We start from the raw sequence: 21,796 nt of genomic DNA, 5'->3' as shown, positions 1-21,796 counted from the left end.
TCACCATACTGGGGCTCTGAGACTCTTTCAACTTTCACGGCAAACCATAATGACGCCATTCGTTGGATTGGCGTTTCAGTTTTGGCTCATACAATGAGGCCTATGTCTCATCCAGTGTTATGATATGGCGTAAGAAAGCCTCTCCTTTGGGCTCATAGAGCTCGAACTCATCATTATGCTCCATTTCTGCATTTCTGTCAAGTCATGCAGAACCCATTGTGATGCAATTTTTCACATGCCCAAGCGTTCCTTCAGGATGCAAAACACTGCCGTATGTATTAATCCAGTTTCGTGGGCGAGCTCACGAACTGTATGGCATCAATCACTGTCCACTAACGCGGCAACAGCATGCATTTCTTCTTCAGAGACGCTAGGACAGCCTGCCCAATGCATGCCTGCCACAGTTTGCCGACCTTCATTTAAGGCTTTTACCCAACGTACCACTATTCTGTATGGCAATGCCAATTCCCCACATGCCTCTTGAAGACCATGATGACACTGTCATGCATATGACCTCTGGCACATTCAATCTTGATGTAGCTCCATTGTTCCTGTTTCAAAAACATAGTGACACTGTTACATAAGACCACTCGCTCACAAGTGACAGTGTTTCCCTCGATTGCACGCACACCGGTGACATGGGACGGACAAGTCCATTTGCTCAGAGGTAAGGTACGTATGTCAACAATGTGTGCTATCAGTGACAATAGTAGATTTCATTGCATAGTGTCTCCACAGCAGTGTTGCCACTATTTATGTTCCAACCTATGTATATTGAGTGTTCATGATGTCTCTTCTGGATGTGTCTTTAATGCAAGGTATAAAATTGCAGGGACAAAGGACTGGACATCTATTACAGGCACTGCAAGAAATTACAGCAGCACGATGACTGCCACCCCAGCCTGTTCAATTGGAAACAACTCAACAAACAGTTCAAGCAGTTTATGAGGCAAAGTGAAGACTAGGCTGATATGTTGCACAGCTGATGGCTTATTTCAGCACCTACAGCATAACAGGTAACAAACATATTTACCATTTTCTCTCCACTGTAAACTTGGATGTATTCTGGTTGGTAACAAAACTGTTTTCAGATCACCAACCTCATGAGGTCCCCTATGACGAGTTAGATGACAAATTGTCAAATCATTTTAAATCACAAGTGCATGTAGCAACTGCTTATTATAAGTTTTTCAGATTAAAACAGCAGCCAGGACAATCCTTCAAACAATGGGTATCAACACTTCATGGCCTTACTAGGCAACGTCACTTTCATTGTTCATGTGGGTTAAGTTACAGTGACGTTATGATGAGCAACATGGGTACTCAGAACATGTCTGATACCCGTATTCATGCTCCCATAACAAAACATCCAAACTCTGACCTCAGTACAGTATTGTCAAATACTGAGTCACAGGACTTGATTTTCAATTAACTGCAGCACAGCCTTCACAATCACAGAAGTCTTGTCTTCACTTTCGAATACAAGATAGGACAAAGTGCCCATGCTGCAAGGTCCAGGATTTCCCATGTGGCAAATAAGGCCACATACAGTCGGTATGTTTAAGTACAGATGGTGTTAGGCAGCTTTCAAATTCCAAGTCAGACAGTGATTCTAATGATGCCTATATTGTGTCTGCTGCACAGCAGTCCACCGATCCTGTTGTTATTTTGCCAGATTTCCAGGATACAAACTCTGAACTTATCAATCACCAATCCAATATGTTGTACATTCAGTAGTGTGTGTTCAACAAGTGTCTTAATTTCCGGTTAGATACTGGTGCTACTGTTCAACTACACTATGTATGAATGGTTAGGTAGTGCACAGCTTCAGCAATCACATAACTCAATCACTTAACCCATTGTCAGCATACAATGAACAACCTATTCCAGGGCTTTTCAGTGTGCAGTACCACGGTACTACTAAAACAGTGTTATTTTGTGTGTTGTACTCCTGCAAGTCTAGTTTTGGCATAGATAGTTTTGACCTTTTTGGACTGTCAGTTCATAAAAAGGTGTTACAAATTAATCCATCTCTGTTTCTGGCCAATATTAATGCATTATCTGACAAGTACAATTCTGTTCTATGGTAGTTTAGACACGACAAAAGGGTTCAAGGCCCACTTGTCAGTGAAAGACAATATGCAGCCCAAGTTTTTTCATGCTCATACTGACCCTTACGCATTAGGGGACCGGGCCACCACAGAGTTGCCATGGTTGCAGGACAGTGATGTCATCAAACCAGTATCGGCCAGCCAATGGGGAACACCCCTGGCAGTCCTAGCTAAACAGTCAAGCAGGTGGAGACTCTGTGCAGATTTCAAATCCACTGTCAACCAATAAACTGTTGTTGATTCTCTTCCACTGCCCCACCCTAACAACTGGATAGACAAATTACGTCAGGGTTATTTCTTTTCAAAAACTGATCTCCTGGGGGGCTACTTGCAACTGCCTTTACATGAAGAGTCAAAGAAGAGTCTTGTGATCAACACACACAAGCAATTATGCCAGTTTCTGCAGCTTCCATTCAGAAGCACGTCTGCCCCAGCTACTTTCCTAAGGTACCTTGACCAATTGACGACGCAAGTATCTTCTTGTCCTAACTGTTTAGATGCTATAGCTGTCTCTGGTTGTATGCTTGCAGAACACTTAAAATTTTTAGAGGCATTGTTTCAAATGTTGTCCACAGCGAGACTGACATGTAACCATTCTAAGTGTTCCTTCTTTCTCATTGAAATTAAGTATCTGGGCCACGTGATTAATGCACACGGCATCCATCCATCACAGTCACACTTAGTGGCCATTCCTGACTTACCTGTGCCAACCAATGTATTAGAATTACAAGCTGTAATGGGAAAGCTAACCTATTGCATCCATTTTACCCCAAATGCCACTCAGATGAAGGCAACTCTAAGTCGGTTGCATCACAAGGGTATTTCATTCATATGGTCAGCTGAATGTCAGTCCATTTTCCAGCAGCTGATAGATATACAACTAAGTGATCAGTGTTTGCTCACTTTGACCCCAGCAAACCTGTCATTCTTGCATGAGATGCCTTATTTACAGCAGTGGTGCAATGTTGTCACACCGAGTGGGCTCCAATGACAGGCCAACTGTGTTTGTGTCAAAGACATTAACCAAGGCCCAATGCAACTACAGCCAACTTGAAAAGAAGGTGTTGGCTATCCTTTATGAGGTCACACACTTCCATCAGTACCTACACAGCCAACGCTTATCTCTAGTTACAGAACAGAGACCACTGATGGCTCTGTTCAGGTCCTCCCAGCTCATATAGTGCAGAAGATGCAAAGGTGGACCCTTCTCTTGTCCAATTATCAGTACAATTTGGCATTTCAGCCCACTCTCAAAGACTCCAACAGTGACCTCCTTTCAAGGCTTCCTTTTGGCTCCAATATTGCATTTGACCCCTCTGAGGACTCCTGTCATCACATGATTCAGAAGAAATCTGGCTTTTGGAAGATTTTCTGGTCACCTTTCACTGTGTGGTGCAGGAAACGGCATCGGACCTGGCACTGCAGATGGTGCTCAAGTTCCTTTGTTGTGGGTGGCTGCAGAGTGCGAAGGAGATCCACCACCCAGTGGTTCACTGTTACTTTGCTCATCAGTGTGCCATCTCTGCATAGATGAGTGCCCTCTTGATGCACACCAAAAAAGGCAATGCAAGTGTCATGGCCCCTCAGTAGGAAGTTCTTCGGTTCTTGCACTAACAACATTGGGATACTGCACACACAAAGCAGTTGGAAAAGTGCCTTTGTACTTGACCAGGAATGGCTGCACAAACAGAGGCCATGTGTGCAGAGTATCAATCTGGTCCCCCATCAACAGTACTTTGAATGCCCACATTCTGATGGACTTTGGCAATGCCTGATTATAGATTTTGTTGAGCTAGTGGTTGTCAGTACATGTAACAAGTGCCCCTTCATCATTCTGAAATCTACTAAATCAGTCAGCACAGTATCATCTCTTACATCGATCTTCTGCACTGAATGCTAACCTGAGATGATAGTGTCAGATAATAGATCACAGTTCACCAGCAGAGCTCCTGCATGATTGATGCCACAGGACTCTGCTCCATTTGCTATGTCTGCTGCAGAGACCCTATGTCCCTCCTTCTGAGTTACAGTTTCAGCCTTGACGAGCAGCATTCTTTCATGTGTTTACATCATCCACAGTCTGACAGGGTTGAAGAGGCAGCATCAGAACCAGCTTCAGCCAATCCACTTGGGAGATTCTGCCACTCCCTTTCTGTTCACAGATCCAGCATACAGCCAGGACATGGAGCAGCCAATGTCACAGTTGCAGTCATTGCTTCTGGCAGCACTGCTATCTCTACAGTGGGAGACACCCATGGATGTTGATCTCGTGCTGCCACCAACATCAGTCATGCTGGCAGCCCATGACACAGCTATATCAGGTTCTTACCCAGTAACTCAGTTGGATGCCCTGGAGGACCCATATATCACCTCTAATGGCCTGTCATCTTGTCTGCACCTACTTCCGCAATTGCATTGGTGGTCCCCCCTGCTGTCATGTCTCATCTTCATATCTAAAGATGGGACATATGTTTGGGAGGGGAGGGGGAATGCGGCGCCATCAACTACTGACATTGGCACAAGAATTATTGACCACCACAGAGATACTGCACACCAAAGTGGTAACACGAGGCATTGATGAGGAGCTAGGAAGAAGCAATGCCTTTCGTATTTCCAAGGCACCGCTGCTGTGCCTCTGTATGGAAATAGCATCACCAGAAGCCAGAACTGCAATTTTGTTTGTGGTCAGATCTTGCCCACTTCTAGGAAGTTCCTGTCAGAGTAACGCTGTTGTGCTGCCTAGTTGTCATGACAGAGCTTGTGTCAGCTGTCGAGGAGTGAAGAGACTTCCAACTCCCATGAACTGTGCCTATGTGCTAATGCTATCAGCATTATATCAACAAGTGTCTATGAACTTGTGTTTTCTATTGACTGTAGTGAAACCACAGTATGGCTGTTCTGAATTGTATGAATTTGCCACTCAGCAATCATGGCTCATTTAGTGTGTCCCGAACCGCAAGTGCATGTGTGCAGTCTCATAGTTACCCCTGAGCCTGGTGAGCAAACATAAGTTTTGTTGTAATTGATAAAGTAATACTTATTCAGAGTGTTCTAATTAACTGAATTATTAATAGCCACCTCAAGTTTCCAAGAAGTCAGACACAACAGATCCAATTTAAGTTATTCATTGGTGACACCAGAAGTAAGCCGCCTCAGTCAATAATTGGCAAACTGCTAGCTAGGAAAAAATGCTGAACAAGCCAAGGTGAACAGCGAAGCGACTGCAACAAGTGAGACTGGCCAAGCACACCTGTCCACAAGAGAACCACAATGACATCATGGCAACAGACGAGTAGCATCGTACTGGGGACAGAGCATAGTGTCACAAGAAAGTCCAGTTATAACACGACAGAAAATATTCAGCCACTGTTGAAGCAGAAATGAATGTATGAAAGACAAAGTTATAAAAGTCTGAAGCCATTAGGAGAGCTGTCCACATGAGAAAACTAGCATACATGATGCTGGTGCTACCCCTGACTGCAGCAGAGCATACACGAAGTGCCAGCATAAATAATACACCTTTCTTAATCTCACTCTCAGCTGCAGCTGCCTCATGGTACAGGGGAGGCTACATTAGTTGACTCTTTTCATGCCTAACTGTCTATAATCATCTACGGAGTCTCAAGTCTCGCTGGAGGGACTTTGCTACAGCAAGCTGCAGTGCCACCTTCCCAGTCATCACTGACGGTGTGCAGTGACTGCCATCATGCTGCTGGCCTACTAAAAGCTTGAGCAGCATGGTGAAGAAGCTGCACACCATCTGTCAATGTGAAAGAGAGTCACTTCTGCTGCTCACCCACTCCTGCAGCTGACACTGATGCTGCTGCCACCTGCCTCCTAACTGGAGATTGCAGGCCGAACTCTACATGACAACAAATACTAAAGGCTGGGCTGGAAGGTGATTGTCCTGGGCACACGTCCTCAATGTGAGCACCTTTGGGATCACCTGGCACAGGCTGCTGTCTCACACAGTGCATTGAAAGTCACACAAGCCTTCCACTGCCACAGCAACTATTGCTAAGCAATACACACCCACTACAGTTGACGTGTCTGCACACCACTCACCTGATTGAGCTGCCAAGACCTGTGGAAGACAACCCTGTATTTCTAATTGATAAATGTTTCACTGTGAGTAATGTTTTCTAGATGTTCTCGACCATGAAAAGAGCCTCCTCACTCCACCCTGCTCAGCACAATTACCAAAGAGGTCTTAGACTGGAACCCTATACTATGCATGAGTGAACTATAATCAGTCTCTTTTGTAGACAGACTGCATTTTCTCAGTATCCTATCAAATGACCAAAGTCTGGCACTGGCCTTACATAGAATTTAGTCTATGTGATAATTCTGTTTCATAACCCTACAAATTATTACACCCGATATTTGTATCACCTAACTGATTGTAATTGAACCTCATTAATATTGGAATCATAGGATATTACTTTTTTTAAGAGCACTATTTTACAATTCTGAACAATTAAAACAAGTTGTCATCTTTGCATCACTTTCATAACATATGCAATTGTGACTAAATACATGTGTCTTTTTTCTGATAGAATTCATTACAGATGACTGCATCATTTGCATAAGTTTTATATTACTATTGAAAGACAGGTCATTAATACACAACATGAACAACAAGGGTACCAACACACTTCCCTGCAGCATGCCTGAAGCGGATTCTACTTCAAACAATCAAAAATCCAGGATTGAATATAACAATATTATGAGAAGGGAAGTTGCTACTCACCATGTAGCGGAGATGCAGAGTCGCAGATACGCACAACAAAAAGACTATCACAATTAAAGTTTTCAGCCATTGGCCTTCATCAACAATATACACACACATACCCGCACGCGCACACACACACACACACACACACACACACACACACACACAAATGCAACTCACACACACAACTGCAGTTTCAGGCAACAGAAACCACACTGCGTACAGCAGCACCAGTGCATGATGGGAGTGGTGACTAGGTGGGGGTAATGAGGAGGCTGGGGTGGGGGAGGGGAGAGATAGTATGGTAGGGGAGTTGGACAGTGAAGTGTTGCCAAGTTAGACAGAGGGCAGGGAAGATGTGGGAAGTAGTGGAAAAGGAGAGAAATAAAAAGATTGGGTGTGGTGGTGGAATTACAGCTGTGTAGTGGCTGAATGGGAACAGGGAAGGAGCTGGATGGGTGAGGACAGTCAAAGTTCCCACCTGCGCAATTCAGAAAAGCTGAGTTTGGTGAGAAGGATCCATATGGCACAGGCTGTGAAGCAGTCATTGAAATGAAGGATATCATATTTGGCAACATGTTCAGCAACAGGGTGGTCCACTTGATTCTTGTTCACAGTTTGTCGGTAACCATTCATGTGGAGAGACAGCTTGTTAGTTGTCATGCTGACATAGAATGCAGCACAGTGGTTGCAGCTTAGCTTGTAGACCACATGACTGATTTCACAGGTAGAGAGTGAAGATTTCATTTTTCTTTAGAAGTGTGTGTGTGACGGGTCAAGTGAACATAGATGGGCCACTTTGCCACGTCTTTCAACCTTTTGTATTAGAAGCTTAAGAGTCGTGACAAGGGGCTGTGTAATATGTCCAACTGTGGTCACTTTTGCTAACGCGCCATGAGCGGCCGAAGAGGAGAAGCATGCCGAGAACTGATGGACACCTGCAGCCATTAGGATGGAATGCAAAGAACGTATGCACGGAAACATACATTCTTCTGGCCTGGCAGCAGTCATTTTACCTGCCTTAGAATGCAGGAATGTGCCGAAATGTCCACCAACCCACGGGCACTTGGGGAGCGTACACAAACCACAGGGCATTGGCGCATGGAGACTTGTGAAAGAAGTCAGCATTCTTCAGAATATGTTTTTCTCGATAGTGAGAACATTCCTCATAAATCACAGACGCCGGCAGTTTTTGAGACAGAGCCCAAACATGAGTCTGCCCATGCCTCATGCAGATAGAGAGATAGAGTGGTTATAAAGAAGTGTTGTGTAGCTGCTCTCTCAACAGCCTCAGAATGCTGGAAAACATCTTAAGAATATGAATCATGAGAAAGATGCCAGTTCTTGAGGTACATGCCAGCCCAGGTCAAGTAGAAAATTTCCATCCCACACAGAGAGGCATGGTGATGAAACGGCGATCTGTCATTGGGCTGCACTGAAACTTTCCCCCGCCAATAACAGCACCGAAAGGAAGAATATTTCAAAGAAGAGTTGAGCTGAGAGATGGATGAGAAGCAAGGGGGGAGTCATGGGAGGCACCACAGAAGCAAGATGACATGGGCGTTCCTCCATCCATCCCCCACATCTGCCTTGCAACACTGTGATAGCACAGCTTCTGCCACACAACCGATAATGGGCAGACAACATGGAGATCGTACCTGGGGCCCGCTGCATTGCTGCAGTTGCTGATGAGTGCAGCTGACTTGCACAGCACAGCTCCAAGGTGACGTGCAGTACTGACACAGTGCCTACTGTTGACAGCAGTGTACAAAAATTGATAACGAAGAATGGTGAGATGATTTGTTCCCTCCTCCTTCCCCCTAATAACTGTGTCCATGCCCTGTCAAATCAGCCCTGGGATTTGTAATTTTGCTTTGGTTTGTGTAAACAGCACAAAAATAAATACATTTCTTTCATGGTTTGATCATATAAGCAATCTTTTACTAATACCCTAGTTTCATACCATTTGTCTTTGATTTCATTTAATTATAGGTATCAGTTAATTGTTGGCTCCTAACATGGGACAATCTCATCCGTCATCTGCTCATCATTACACACATGACAGCCAAAATGGGTTGCCCTAAGCGGTAATTTTCATGGTGTCTGATGTCACAAAATAATTTATCAAGTTCACTACAAGATCAATTACAGGGGTACGAGCCATGAGGTAAGGGACTGCGAGCAGGGGTTGTGTAAGGATGGATGAGTATACAGTGTAGGTTCGGTGGACAGTAGAATACCACTGTGTGAAGGGTGGGAAGGATAGTGGGCAGGACATTTCTCATTAAGGGCACGATGAGAGGTAATTGAAACCCTGTCAGAGAATGTAAATCAGTTGCTTCAATCCTGGGTGGTACTGAGGTATGAGGGGATGCTCCTCTGAGGCCAGACGGTGGACTTTGGGAGGTGGTGGGAGACTGGAAAGATAAGGCATGAGAGATTTGTTTTTGTACAAGTTTGGGACAATAATTACGGTCAGTGAAGGCTTCAGTCAGACCCTCAGTACATTTCAAGAGGGACCGCTTGTCACTTCAGATTCGATGGCTAGACTGTACGGAAGGGACTTCTTGGTATGGAATGGGTGGCCGCTGTCGAAGCAGGGGTTGGATACACACACATATGCATGTGTGCGAGTTGCATTTGAGAGAGAGAGAGAGAGAGTGTGTGTGTGTGTGTGTGTGTGTGTGTGTGTGTGTGTGTGTTTGACAAAGGCCAATGACTCAAAGCTTTAATTGTGAAAGTCTTTTTTTGTGCTTATCTGCCACTCAGCATCTCCGCTATATGGTGAGTAGCAGCTTCCCTTCCCATAATATAGTTACATTCAATCCTGGATTTTCCATGGTTTGATTTTTGCCTGACGACTTTTCTTTGATCCTAACCCAGTGCTGTCCTCCTTTGTTACTATTTTATTTTGCATCACTATATTTAATATCCATCCTCTTTCTCTTCTTTCCTGTGTTTCTTTTGTTGCCTTACAAACCACACTGCATGCTCTAGTTACGAACCACACTGTATCAACTGTCTTGGCTAAACACAAAAGACGGCTACAAGGCCGCACTGATTGTTTGTACGGCATCTTATGTCCCACGTTACTCCCGCCAAAATAATTAATCCTATACTTTGAAGTTGATGACTCTCCCTGCGTCATTTCCCAAATTTTTTCGTGTTAACTCCTGCACCTTTCTGGTGCCACATGATACTGTATCTCATCATACGAATCCCTCCCCACCCTCTCCACACTTTATCCATTCTATCCCAGATCACATCCACTAATTCCACCATCCAGTCACATCTGCCATCCCCCTTCTTCACACTTATCCTCACTCAGACCTGCTACCCACAGTAATATATATTTTTTATGAGTTATTCCTTACTTTGATCCTTGTGACTTCTCACCAATTTTAGTGATTTTCCGCATTTCACTGTCGTCATCTCCTTCAGATTTCATCTTGTTTCCGCCTTTTGCATCCATTTCATCCTTTTCATGAGTTTTCACACATATTTGGGTGTATTTTTGCGAAATGGTTTTAGACATAATTCTGCATTATTTACGCAATTTTTCGCATTTTTCCACCACCATGGATCCTTGATCCTTCCATCTGCGTCAACACAGAAAAGTTTTCTTATATCTAGCCAGATCCCAGTCCCACATGGAATCCGCCCTAATGGCCTTACCATCAAATTACCCTCCTCCCACAATGCCCTCCACCTATTCAAATTCCGCCAATCCTAAGCCCTCACTAACACAGCCCTGCAACACAATGTCAACCAAGCCCATACCTCCTTGCAGTACCTTCTCTCCATTTGCAATATTCTTCTGCTATGAAATCCCAAATTCCTGGAACCCATAACACACATTGAAACTCTTGCCCTGCAGGAACTTGAGCAACATGCATAACACCATTTCAAAAAGCACTCCATCCTGCTTACTTCCTCCTCCTGCCTCAGAGTACCACTTTCCACCACCTCTACAACAACCTTGTCCACCACCTCTACAACAACCTCCAAACCTCCACCATTCCTCTCATAGCTGACAAACCCTGCCTCACAACCTACTACACTTACCCCACCCTACGAAACTCCCTCTCACCACCACACAGGAAATAGAATCTCAACAGACCTGCAACACAGTCATGAACCTTTCCTCCAGAAGCCGTAGCCCCACAGAAATATCAGTCCTTTCCAAAGGCCTCACCTTTTGCCTCACTCCCAAATTCAAGACTTGTTGAAGACCTTCTTTCCTTCTCCCGGTCCCTACAGTGGAATCACTCTTCGTCACCAACCCTACCAAACAGACTCAACCAAAGACCAGTACTGAACCTTGCCTAGCTCAGTTCACTCCTCCATCCAACCGTGATCCATCCCCACTGCCCCCAAACCCCCTGTCAACTTTCCAGAATTTCTTAACCTCAAACCTTGCCTCACCATCATTCCCCAAATCCCTCAACTTGCAGACTAACCTTACAGCCACTGAAAGAACCGCAGTCCATCATCTAAAAACTGATCTGCCAACAAAGCCTCCACCACTGTTGTTTTGAACTGCAAGGATTACCTAGCAGAAGGACTCCACTAGCTGTCAGATACTTCCACCTACAAACCTTGCCACAGTGACCCCATTCCAGTAATCCAACAGGATCTCCAGTCACTACTCAAATCCTTAGGCCCATCCCAGAACCTCTACCCAGAGGCCATCTCTCTACTCACCCCAACCACTCCCTGCACTACTACCTTCTACATGCTACCTAAAGTCTATAAACCTAACCATACAGGTTGCCCCATTGTGGCCAGTTACTGAGCCCCAACTGAGAGAATCTCTGCTCTCGTAGACCAACACCTTCCACCTATTACCTGGAACCTAACCTCCTATATAACAGATACTAACCATTTTCTCCACTGACTCTTCACTGTTCCTGACCCTTTACTACATGGTGCCCTGATCATCACAATTGGAGATTATGTGAACGATTCAGTGCATACATCTACTCTATCAACAAACCTACCACAACTGCAAGCTCACATCGAAAGTACCTCTGAACATACTGGTAGGGGCATGCTACACTAAATATGGAATGAACTCAATTATTGATTTTGTATCTACAGATTCAGCAGGGGGCACAATATGGTGAACTTACAATATGTCAACAACAAAAAAACTTTTTGTGTTTTTCTATGTGTGCAAAGCTTCAATCATTTATAATAACCTTGTACTCTTTGTAATGTTTGTGTCTTAATGAGTAAAATGCTTTTCAGAAACCAAGACTATGTATTCATTTATTTGAGCTGATCCATGGCATTTAGGATGTCATGTGCAAGTTGGGTTTTGCATGAGTGATGTTCCTAGAATCCATGCTGAATGGCATGGGGAAGGTCATTGTTTTCCATACACCTCATTATTTTTGAGCTCAGAATATTATCTAGAAATCTACAACAGATGACTGTCAATGAGAGAGGACAGTAACTTTGTGGATCACGTCTGAGATCTTTCTTACATGCAGGTATCACCTGTGCTTTCTTCCAATCACTGGAAACAGTTTTTTTTTTTCCAAAGTATCTACAGAACATTCAGATTAAAATGGGAGCTAACTCTTGTGTGTCCCAGTTAGTAACAGATGCTGTAAATATGAAACTAGCTCTAGAGACAGACAACAATAACACAAGAGGGCACTGGTGAGGCAGGAGTACAGCTAGCAGTCTTTGGGCTAATGAATGGTTGCTGTGTGACTCTGCTGCAGACTGCCTTACAGATTAACATGTGAGTGCTGCCCCAGGACTCAGATTGCTGCCAGACTATGTATGTGAATTTCCTGTGATGAGAGTGTAACAAATACTTCTTGAAATACAAACATCTATGCCAAAAATTCAGTACATAATCTCACAGATAACCCATCAAGTTCTGAAGCCTTGTTTAATTTTAGTGATTTAGCTATTTCTCAATGCTATTGACATTAATATCTGTGTAACAAATCTCTGGAATGGTGTGAGTAGTAACCTGGGGCATTATTCCTGAATCTTCCTTAGTAAAAAACATTTGAAAAAGAATTCATCATGTCTGTTTTCCTTCTGATACCTCCAATTTCATTTCCAACGTCATTCATTAGCACATGGACACTACATTTTGTGCCTAATATTCTTTGGTAGTAGCTATTGAAAGCTTCATGCATTGCCCTCTTGACAGTCCAATGTGATTCATTTAGCATTTCTCTATTTATAGCTCTATGCTCTGTTTTACACTTATTATGCAGTAATCACTGTTTCTTTGGAGGTTTCTTTACAGCTACTGTGTACCTGAGTGGATCCTCCCATCGTCAATTGTTCTAGCAGGTACATATATACCCTGTGTATGGCCAACAATTTCTTTTAAACTTGATCCACAATTCTTCTATATGTCCTCATCCAAAATTTCCTATATAGCGGAGACGCTGAGTCGCAGATAGGCACAACAAAAAGACTGTCATAATATTGTTATATTCCATCTTGGATTTTCCATCGTTTGATTATTTTTATTTCCTCTTTGCGATACAACATTACTGCCTCTTTACCTAGTTCAGTGAACATGTGAATCTTCCTTTCCCTTTTGGCTGCCATGTGAATTTCTATAATCACAGTTGCTACACTGTCTCATGGTCACTGATACTAGTTTCAAAAGGGACATACTCAAAGACATCAGGTATATTTTTTGGCATTATGTCTCATACATTTCCATCATGAGTGGGCCTCCAAACAATATGTTCTATGTAGTTTTCAGACAAATCATTCGGTAATGTTTTGCAGGAACACACATATCACATAAAAACTGTAGTTTTCCCAATCATGAGTTAGATGACTTAAGTCTCTTCCAGTGACAACAGTATGGCTGAGAAACTGGCACTGTACTTAAAAGATTTTCACACAAATGATCAACTCAGGTAAAATGTTTGGTGGTTATGTAGTGAAAGGCAAAGCTGAATAAAAGGGGGGCTAATATAAAGCCTTGTCACAGCCAGTTTTGCAGTTTTCTCAATTTACTGATCAAATTCATCTTGAATTCCTAGATTTGTTTATTAGAAAGCATACAGTTATGATAACTTCAGGAGCTTTAATATAATTCTGCCTTTGTAATCAATGTCAAAAGCTGCTGTGATACTCAACATTATAGACACAGTATTCAGTTTCTCATGATACCATAATTTATTCATATAGTTGGCGAGAAGACCTCGTCTTCTAAGCTGTGTCCTGCTCTGAGAACTGCTTGTGCAATGGTCAGAAAGGTAAGAGCAACTGAGCTTATTCAAGTGTAAAAGAATTTCTCTGTCTCTCTCTCTCTTTTATTTCTCTGATTTCTTTTTAGTGTTTAAGTGCATTATCCATTTCACTTATCAATTCTCTTCCTCTATCTATCTATAATTCTCAATCTGTTCTTATATCATCTCTAGACTGAAGCAGATACATTGCTTATCTATTATCAGTGATTGTCTAATCTGTCTGAGACACACCCCCCCCCCCCCCCCCCCGGTCTATCTTTGTTTCCTCTTGTCACCACAACAGCTGTGTCCCTTCCATTCTGGGGTCTAAGTGACATGCCCCTCCTCTCTAACTTTCAACCTAGCATTATTTCCTTGCTATGGATGGAACTGATAATCGCAAAAGCAAGGAATGTTGTTTTTTGTTTGTTTGTTTGTTTGTCCCCCCCCCCCCCCCCCCCAATTTAAATGTGTCTATTGGAAGTCCTAGAATTTTGACTGCTCTAAATACTGGCTAGTCGTTCTGCCTCTTTGTAATTTTGTAGTAAATTCATTAAGAAATATGACAAATGCTGGAGATTTGCATAGTTATAGTTTAGAAAGGCTGTCATATTTGCTTCTGCAATGAAAGATGACATTTATACACATATAATGCCCCATAAACCAGTTAAATTTTAATTTTTCTTGTGTTTTCTTTGTCGTTTACTCTAAACATCGGCACTATCTGTTTCACTATTATCTTCTCAGGTGAGATGAAGTCTTTTGTAACAAATATTTAATGTCCAACTTTCAGACTGCTGTGATGTTACTTTTGCCACAGTCCATAATACTAATATAATCACTTCCCACATCTGACCAATAATTTTTCAGAAATACATTATTTCACTATTCTCATTCTAGCATGGAATTATATTCCAGCATGACATTATATGCAAAATAAGGGAACAGAAACCACTCACCTATAGTAGGCTGATATATGTCACTCAGAAACATGTAACAGGGAACAGTGTTCACACTACCTTTTGAGCTCTTGCTCTTTTTCTAGTAAAGTACACACATTCACACATACAATCACACAGATACTCAATCAAGCTCCTCTGCAGTAGTGCTGAGACTGATTATTGAGAGCAGCTGCCTGGGTGGTGGAGAAGTGGTATGAAAGGCCACATGAGGCAAGGATGGGTTAGCAGGATAGTGTGATGGAGGTCTTTTGACAAGTGACTCAGGAGCTGCACAACAAGATGAAAGGTGTTCAGAGAGTATGCAGTACATAAGAGGTAGAGAGAGGGAGAGGTTGATTGGTGGGGGAGGGGGCAGAGGGAGGTGGAAATGAAAAGGAAGAGAGGGAGGTGAGAGAAAATGGGTGAGGGGTGGAAGTGTGGGAGGGAGCGGATGAACTGGAGGAGAGAGGGGGGAGAGAATGCCTCCATGCAGAGAGGGAAGGAGAGGAAGAGTGGTGGGAAAAGGCAGAATGCTCACAACAACATAACTTGAATAGCTGCTTTACCGCACAAGCCATTTGGATGCTTTCTTCCTGTGCAAGTTTCTCTGAACTAAGCAGGTAGGAATTGCCTCTGCAGCATATTCTGCACCACTCACAATCCCTCTGGCCTAAACCTTCACTAACCTCTTTCCCGCTACCTCACCTTACCTTTCATCTTTTGTCCACACCACTCCTCCATTTATTCCTTGCCCCCCTCCCCTCCCAACCAATGTAGGCACATCCCCCCCTCTCTCTCTTCTCCATCCCTTTCCCACCCATCTGCCTTTCTCTCTCTCTTCATTTCCACCTTTCTCTTCTTTCCTCTCCTCTCTTTTCCCCTCCCCCCCCCCCTCTCTCTCTCTTAATATATTCTCCTCTCTGAACTTCTTTTGTCTTGTTGTGCAGTCATCTGTCAAAAGACCTGCCTCACACTGACCTTCTACTCCTCCATGCCTCATTCATTCTCCCCTACCCCCCCTCCCTTCCAAACACCATCTGCTGAGGCAAGTGCTCTCAATGACCAGTCTCACCAGGACTGCAAGAGTTAACATTTGGGAGTCTGTGTGAATGTATGTATGAATTAGTGTGCTTTCACTAGAGATAAAGCAAGGACTCCAAAGGTACTATGAATAATTTTTATGTGCACCTTGCATCAGTCTGATGTATGTGAGTGGTTGCTTTTCCCTCATTTTACATATTTTTCCATACAGGAGCTTCCTTTACTGTTATACAGCAGCACATTATTATTTTCAAGTACATTTTAATTTTTTTTAAGATGACGTAACTATATGATTGGATATCTGGTAGTCGTCAGAAATGTCAGCATTGGTTGCTACGTCATCTGTCATTTTTATTGCACTGTAGATCTAGACAGATGACGTTACGACTGATGCAGACCTTCTTTCTGTCCTGGATTGGGCATCATGGTCAGCAGGCACAATCATTCCAATCAAACTAATCATGATACCTGGTAGCCCCTGCAAGTGTTATGTATTACAGAGATTTGAATTTAACAGCTGTTAGAAGGAAAAAGGTTGAGATGAATTGGATCAGTAAAATTTCTCATGAGAAATATACATAACTTGTTAAGTGCACACACATGTGGTTGTTATCTTAGTTTTTCATAGTATTTTAATAGGCTTGTAGTCAGTTACTACCTTCACTACAAAGAGTAAAATTTTAAAATAACGGGTATTAAGTGTTACTAAAGAAAAGGGAGAAACGCGAGAGATAAGCACAATATGGCTGCTTCTTTCTTCAGAGGAAAAAAAGATATTAGTATGACTGTTACATTCATTACATACCTTTTTGTGAAAGCTAGTACACAAATTACTATGCACACACACCACACATTTGTCAAATGCAGGACATGTGAGAACACCCAGGACATGTGAGAACACCAGCGAAATTGAATTCTTTGGGAATGCTTCATGTTAGTTTCAATTATTTTAAACAGCTGCTCTCCCATATAACATACTGGAGTCTATTACTTTAAAATTCTTCATGATGATAATAAATTTGACAATATATTCCATATTGTTGTACCAGTAGTATCAGTCAACACTCTCACACAGAGTTGATTTATGTCCACTATTCGTAAGATATCACTGTGAAAAAGCAAGCTGTATTTCACAAAAGTGGTGGTTCCTGTGCCTGTGTTCATTCTTTGTGAGCTATTTCTTCCCTCTCTTGTTTTTGAGGTATTTTGTCATGTTTGAGTTTAAAATATGCACATGAAACACACAACAGACACTTACTAGTGATATAGATATGTAAAAGTCTGTTTTCCACCTTCTTTTGAATGGAAGGAACCCACTCTTTTTCCTGGCCATGTGGGACCATTCACTGTGTGAGACATTCTTCATGATCATGGTCTTGCAAGGGGGGCACTTCCATAGTATGTTCAGTGTAATTCCATTACTACCAAACACTCATAGCACATTAACCATAAATTCTAAACAGAATTACTTAATGCCTGGCACCTTGCTTGGTTTGAGTAGTTTCAACTAGTTTTCAGTACACATGCACTTATTTCAAAATAACTCAAGTATGAACATGTTTGGTGATTAAGCACTGGCACAACTGCACTCAGATTCTATTTACATTTATGATTTCTCTTTTTACACCAGACTGATCTGTAAGAGAAATGACAGAAGATTGAAATCTGTTAATTGACTTTACCATGCACCAGTACTTCACAAAATTCTGTAGGTGATTGTGGGAATTGCCATAGACCATTCTTTTGTGTATATGGGTTGGTTTGAATTGTTGTTAATCAATTTCCTTCAGTTCACTTTTGAAGTGACATGTTCACCAAATGGTATGATCAAACCAAGTTGTGTCTTTCTATCATTTTATGTGATACATGTTTATCTGGAATGTAAATATTGATGTGTCTAGTAGTAAATCTTCTCAGTTTGTTACTTAGATAGGATACTGGAGATTGCTTGTCCATCCTGCTGAAACAAAACTAATTTATTAATCTTCTTGATAAACATTTACTTTTGGTGATCACTGTCACTAAAACAATACCTTGATAACTAGTCTCCATCTTGTTTATGGGACTGTCATCAGTGTTAGGTCAGCTTGTAACCAGGAGATCTTAAATGCTTACTAACTGATTGACAGTTATATGATAGTATATTCTAAATTATTCTACATCATCATTTCAATTTACCACTGATAATGTATGTCATTCTTCCACAGTCTCAGAAGTATCCTTTATTTTGTGTCAGATCTTGTCCGTGGTATTTTATGGTAAAGAGCTAGAAAATATCTGTTGTAAACTGCTTGTCTGCTGCTATGTATGTACTGACCAAACAAGTTTAAACTCAGCACATAAGGACACAGTTCGAGGCCAAGTAAACAACGCTCTAATATGCTATGACAAATACTTATGTAGTAAGGTAAAGAGTATCATTTCTATTTTCTTTATATGACACTTGTAGATTAAGATGTAGATGGATGCAGGAACAACACTCAGCTGAAAATAGTGTGAATTTTCAATGGTGAAATGTCTTGCAGCACAAAACTACATATTATTACGTGCACAAACAAGTATCTTCCCCTAGGATATTCTAACTTAAGACAGCACTTGCATGTTTCTTGATGCATTTTAGTCTGAAACAGTGCTAAAGTCTGTTAACTGTTATAAAATAGCAACCAATTTCTGAACACTATAATACATTTACTTTTCTTACTTTTAGGTACTCCCTGCCTTCCCAGTCTGCATAAAGTTCTTCTTCCAGTCTTGGAAGAGTACTGACAGCGGTAATCATTGTATCATATACATTCTGAAGAGCTTCACTAAATGCATTAAATGATGGTTCAAACATTATAACTTTATTTCTCTGCAGAACTTTTATCACAAAACCAGGATTTGTGTGCTGTAAAAACACAGAAAATAGAAAGAATATTTTATCAAAGAATTAACAATGACAAAGAGGATAAAAATTATTATAACCTAAAAGTATACTGATGAGAAAAAATATCACAATGCCAAGAAGAAGTTGTGAGATGTAAACAAAAGTTTGTTTGTGTTTCCAGATCTGAAATGTAATAGCTATTCAAATTTCATGCCAGTGGCATAAGAGTGGCACTAGTAGCGCCATTATGAGGATGAAAATCATGTTTCCTGGTTCGGCCATGAGTGTTAATTACCTGTGAGATTGGACATGATGCATTGATGTTATTAAAGAATGCCTTTATGGCAACAAAGAAACCATTGTGAATACCTCACTGAATTTGATCAAGGTCATGTAACAGGGCTATGAGAAACTGGATGTTGTTACTGCAATACTGCAGAAAGACTTGCCAGGAATGTGTCCACTGCACCTGATTGCTGACACCACTGGTTATGAAAACATATGGTCACAAGAAGACTGGACTCTAGCAGGTCACGTTGCAGCACTGACAGGAAAGACCGTCATTTTAGGTGTATGGCTCTGATGCAGAACACTGCATTTGTAGCAACAATTTGAGCTGCAGTTGGTACCACAGTGACACAAAAAACTGTTGCAAGTCACTTACTTCAAGAACAGCTCTGAGCCAGATGCCCTCTAGTGCACATTCCACTGACCCCCAACCACTGTCATTTGTTACTTCAGTGGCATCAAGCGAGAGCTCACTGGAGGACAGGGTGGACGTTTCATGTACTTTCTGATAAAAGCTGCTTCTGTCCCGGCACCAGTGGTGGCTCTGCATTCATTAGAACGTGGCCAGTTGAGCACCTGCAACTAACCTGCCTGCGAGCTGCACACACCGAACGTACACCTGGAGTTATAGCCTGGGGTGTGATTTCATACGAAAGCAGGAGCACTCTCATAGCTATCCCACACATCCTGACTGCAAAACCATATGTCAGTCTGATGATTTGAGCTGTTATGCTGCCATCCATGAACAGCATTCCAGGGGGTGTTTTCCCACTGGATAATGCTCACACACATACTACTGTTGTAATGCAACATGCTCTACAGTGTATTGGCATGTTGCCTTAGCCTGCTCAAACACCGGATCTGCCTCGAGTCGAGCACATTTGGGACATCATCAGATGACAACTCCAGCATCATCCACAAACAGCGTTAACTGTCCCTCTACTGGCCAGTCAAGTGCAACAGGCATGGAACTCCATCCCATTAACTGACATTTAGCACCTGTACAATACAATGCATGCACATTTGCATTCAACAATCTGATACTTACACCAGTTAGTATTCTACCAGCATTTCAAATTTTCAATGGATTGACAAACTGCCTATTGGCTTCTGTCTCGGGTTCTTCGGCCGACGTTCATCTAATGATTTTTCTGACGTTTCGCCAGCACGAGTGGCTGGCAATGGAGGGTGAAGCTTTGACAATGCCAGCCACTCGTGCTGGCGAAATGTCAGAAAAATCATTGGATGAACGTCGGCCGAAGAACCTGAGACAGAAGCCAATAGGCAGTTTGTCAACAAGTGGCCACGAAAGCCTCAAGAATTTTGTGTTTCAATGGATTATTTAGTGTTTATATTAACATGGGACTTTTTAATATTAATCACATAAATATATTACCTAGACAAATGTACTCAAAATGTTCATTACTCTACAGTAATTATGTTTTGGTGTTGCGATTTGCTTTCTGTCAGTCTATTTTGCTTGTTGGATATTTCAGTGACGGGTTTGGTAATTAGATTAATGATAACACATTTTTGGTTAACAAAAGTATATGGCATCAGCATACATATTATATACATCTAGAACTCTAGGCTAATAGTAGGCAGGCTGCAGAGACAAATGTGAATATGTCATGTAAAGAAATTGGCTAAAACGGTCACCTTTTTCCAGTTGCAGGTTGCCTAACTAACAGCTTGCACAGCCAGAAAAAGTTGATTTCCAATATCTCATATAATTAGTAATTAAATTTAAAAATTTAAAATGTAGTCATTGAGAGGTATAATCTTACATTAAAGATTTAACACAATGATTCAAGTATTATGACTGGCAGTAACTCAAATTATCCAGACAATATTCACCAAATTTTTGAGAATGAGAGCACTTAGCCACAACCAACACACTTTACACGTAATTTTAAACATTTTTGGGACTTTTTCTTACTGACACCACCCCCTCTCCCTCCCAAACCTCAAAATTATAAGGAAAAATGTTTATCGCTTACACATTTTCACTGCACATGCAGCAAAACTTCAGCAATCAAGTGTGACATCTTACTTCATTATTTCTTTACTACTAACACTATTTACTGTGTCCCAAAAAGGTCTCATATTAACATAAAAAGCAGTTATCACTTTTTTTTACAGTTATGGTTTTGACTTCTTCATTAGTCTATGGTCAAATAATCTGAACCTAATGAAACCAACATAATAATGGTTTCGAATATTCAGCCATAAAGGTCCATATACTTCACATCACATCAAATATTTAACACATCAAATCATTTGTAAAGTAATCAGACATTTGAAGCTGTTTTACACATGAGAATTTGATTCTTAAAAGAATTGGAGGTGGATGGTTAGGCCACAGCCCACAAGCTGGCTGGCCCTTGTTTCATGCAACAAGCACAGCTCTGTCAGTGGTGGCCATATGGGCACTTTTCTCATCCAGTATGAACCCCAGGGAAATCCAATTACAAGAGAATTGGTGCAAGCTTCAGCAAAGTTTACTTTGTTCCATGTCAACCATAAGCACAATTTGATTAAATAATAATGCAGTCCTTGCATTATGCGCTTTGATAGTTCTCCATAGGTGTCAGCAA

The 21,796-nt window shown here is 41.8% G+C and overlaps 1 protein-coding gene and 1 long non-coding RNA gene across 2 annotated transcripts in view; one reads left to right on the top strand and one right to left on the bottom strand.

Annotated features, from left to right (window-relative positions):
• LOC126237376 (dynein axonemal heavy chain 7) overlaps positions 1–21,796 on the bottom strand; it is a 1,033,797-nt gene that overhangs the window by 848,066 nt on the left and 163,935 nt on the right. The window contains exons 4-5 of the mRNA XM_049947460.1: positions 18,757–18,932; positions 14,400–14,412 (exon numbers count right to left, since the gene is read on the bottom strand). Of these exons, the coding sequence (XP_049803417.1) occupies positions 14,400–14,412; positions 18,757–18,932 (189 nt within the window). The remainder of the gene's footprint in view (positions 1–14,399; positions 14,413–18,756; positions 18,933–21,796) is intronic.
• Positions 933–20,283, top strand: LOC126237378 (uncharacterized). Its single transcript, XR_007545068.1, has 4 exons — positions 933–1,016; positions 4,274–5,107; positions 14,023–14,090; positions 18,753–20,283. It is a non-coding gene; the product is annotated as an uncharacterized LOC126237378 (long non-coding RNA).

This window comes from Schistocerca nitens, chromosome 2 (assembly GCF_023898315.1).
Source record: "Schistocerca nitens isolate TAMUIC-IGC-003100 chromosome 2, iqSchNite1.1, whole genome shotgun sequence".
Classification (NCBI taxonomy): Eukaryota; Metazoa; Arthropoda; class Insecta; order Orthoptera; family Acrididae; genus Schistocerca; species Schistocerca nitens.
Note: the sequence above shows the minus strand (reverse complement) of the source record. Positions and strands in the feature narration are given on the sequence as shown.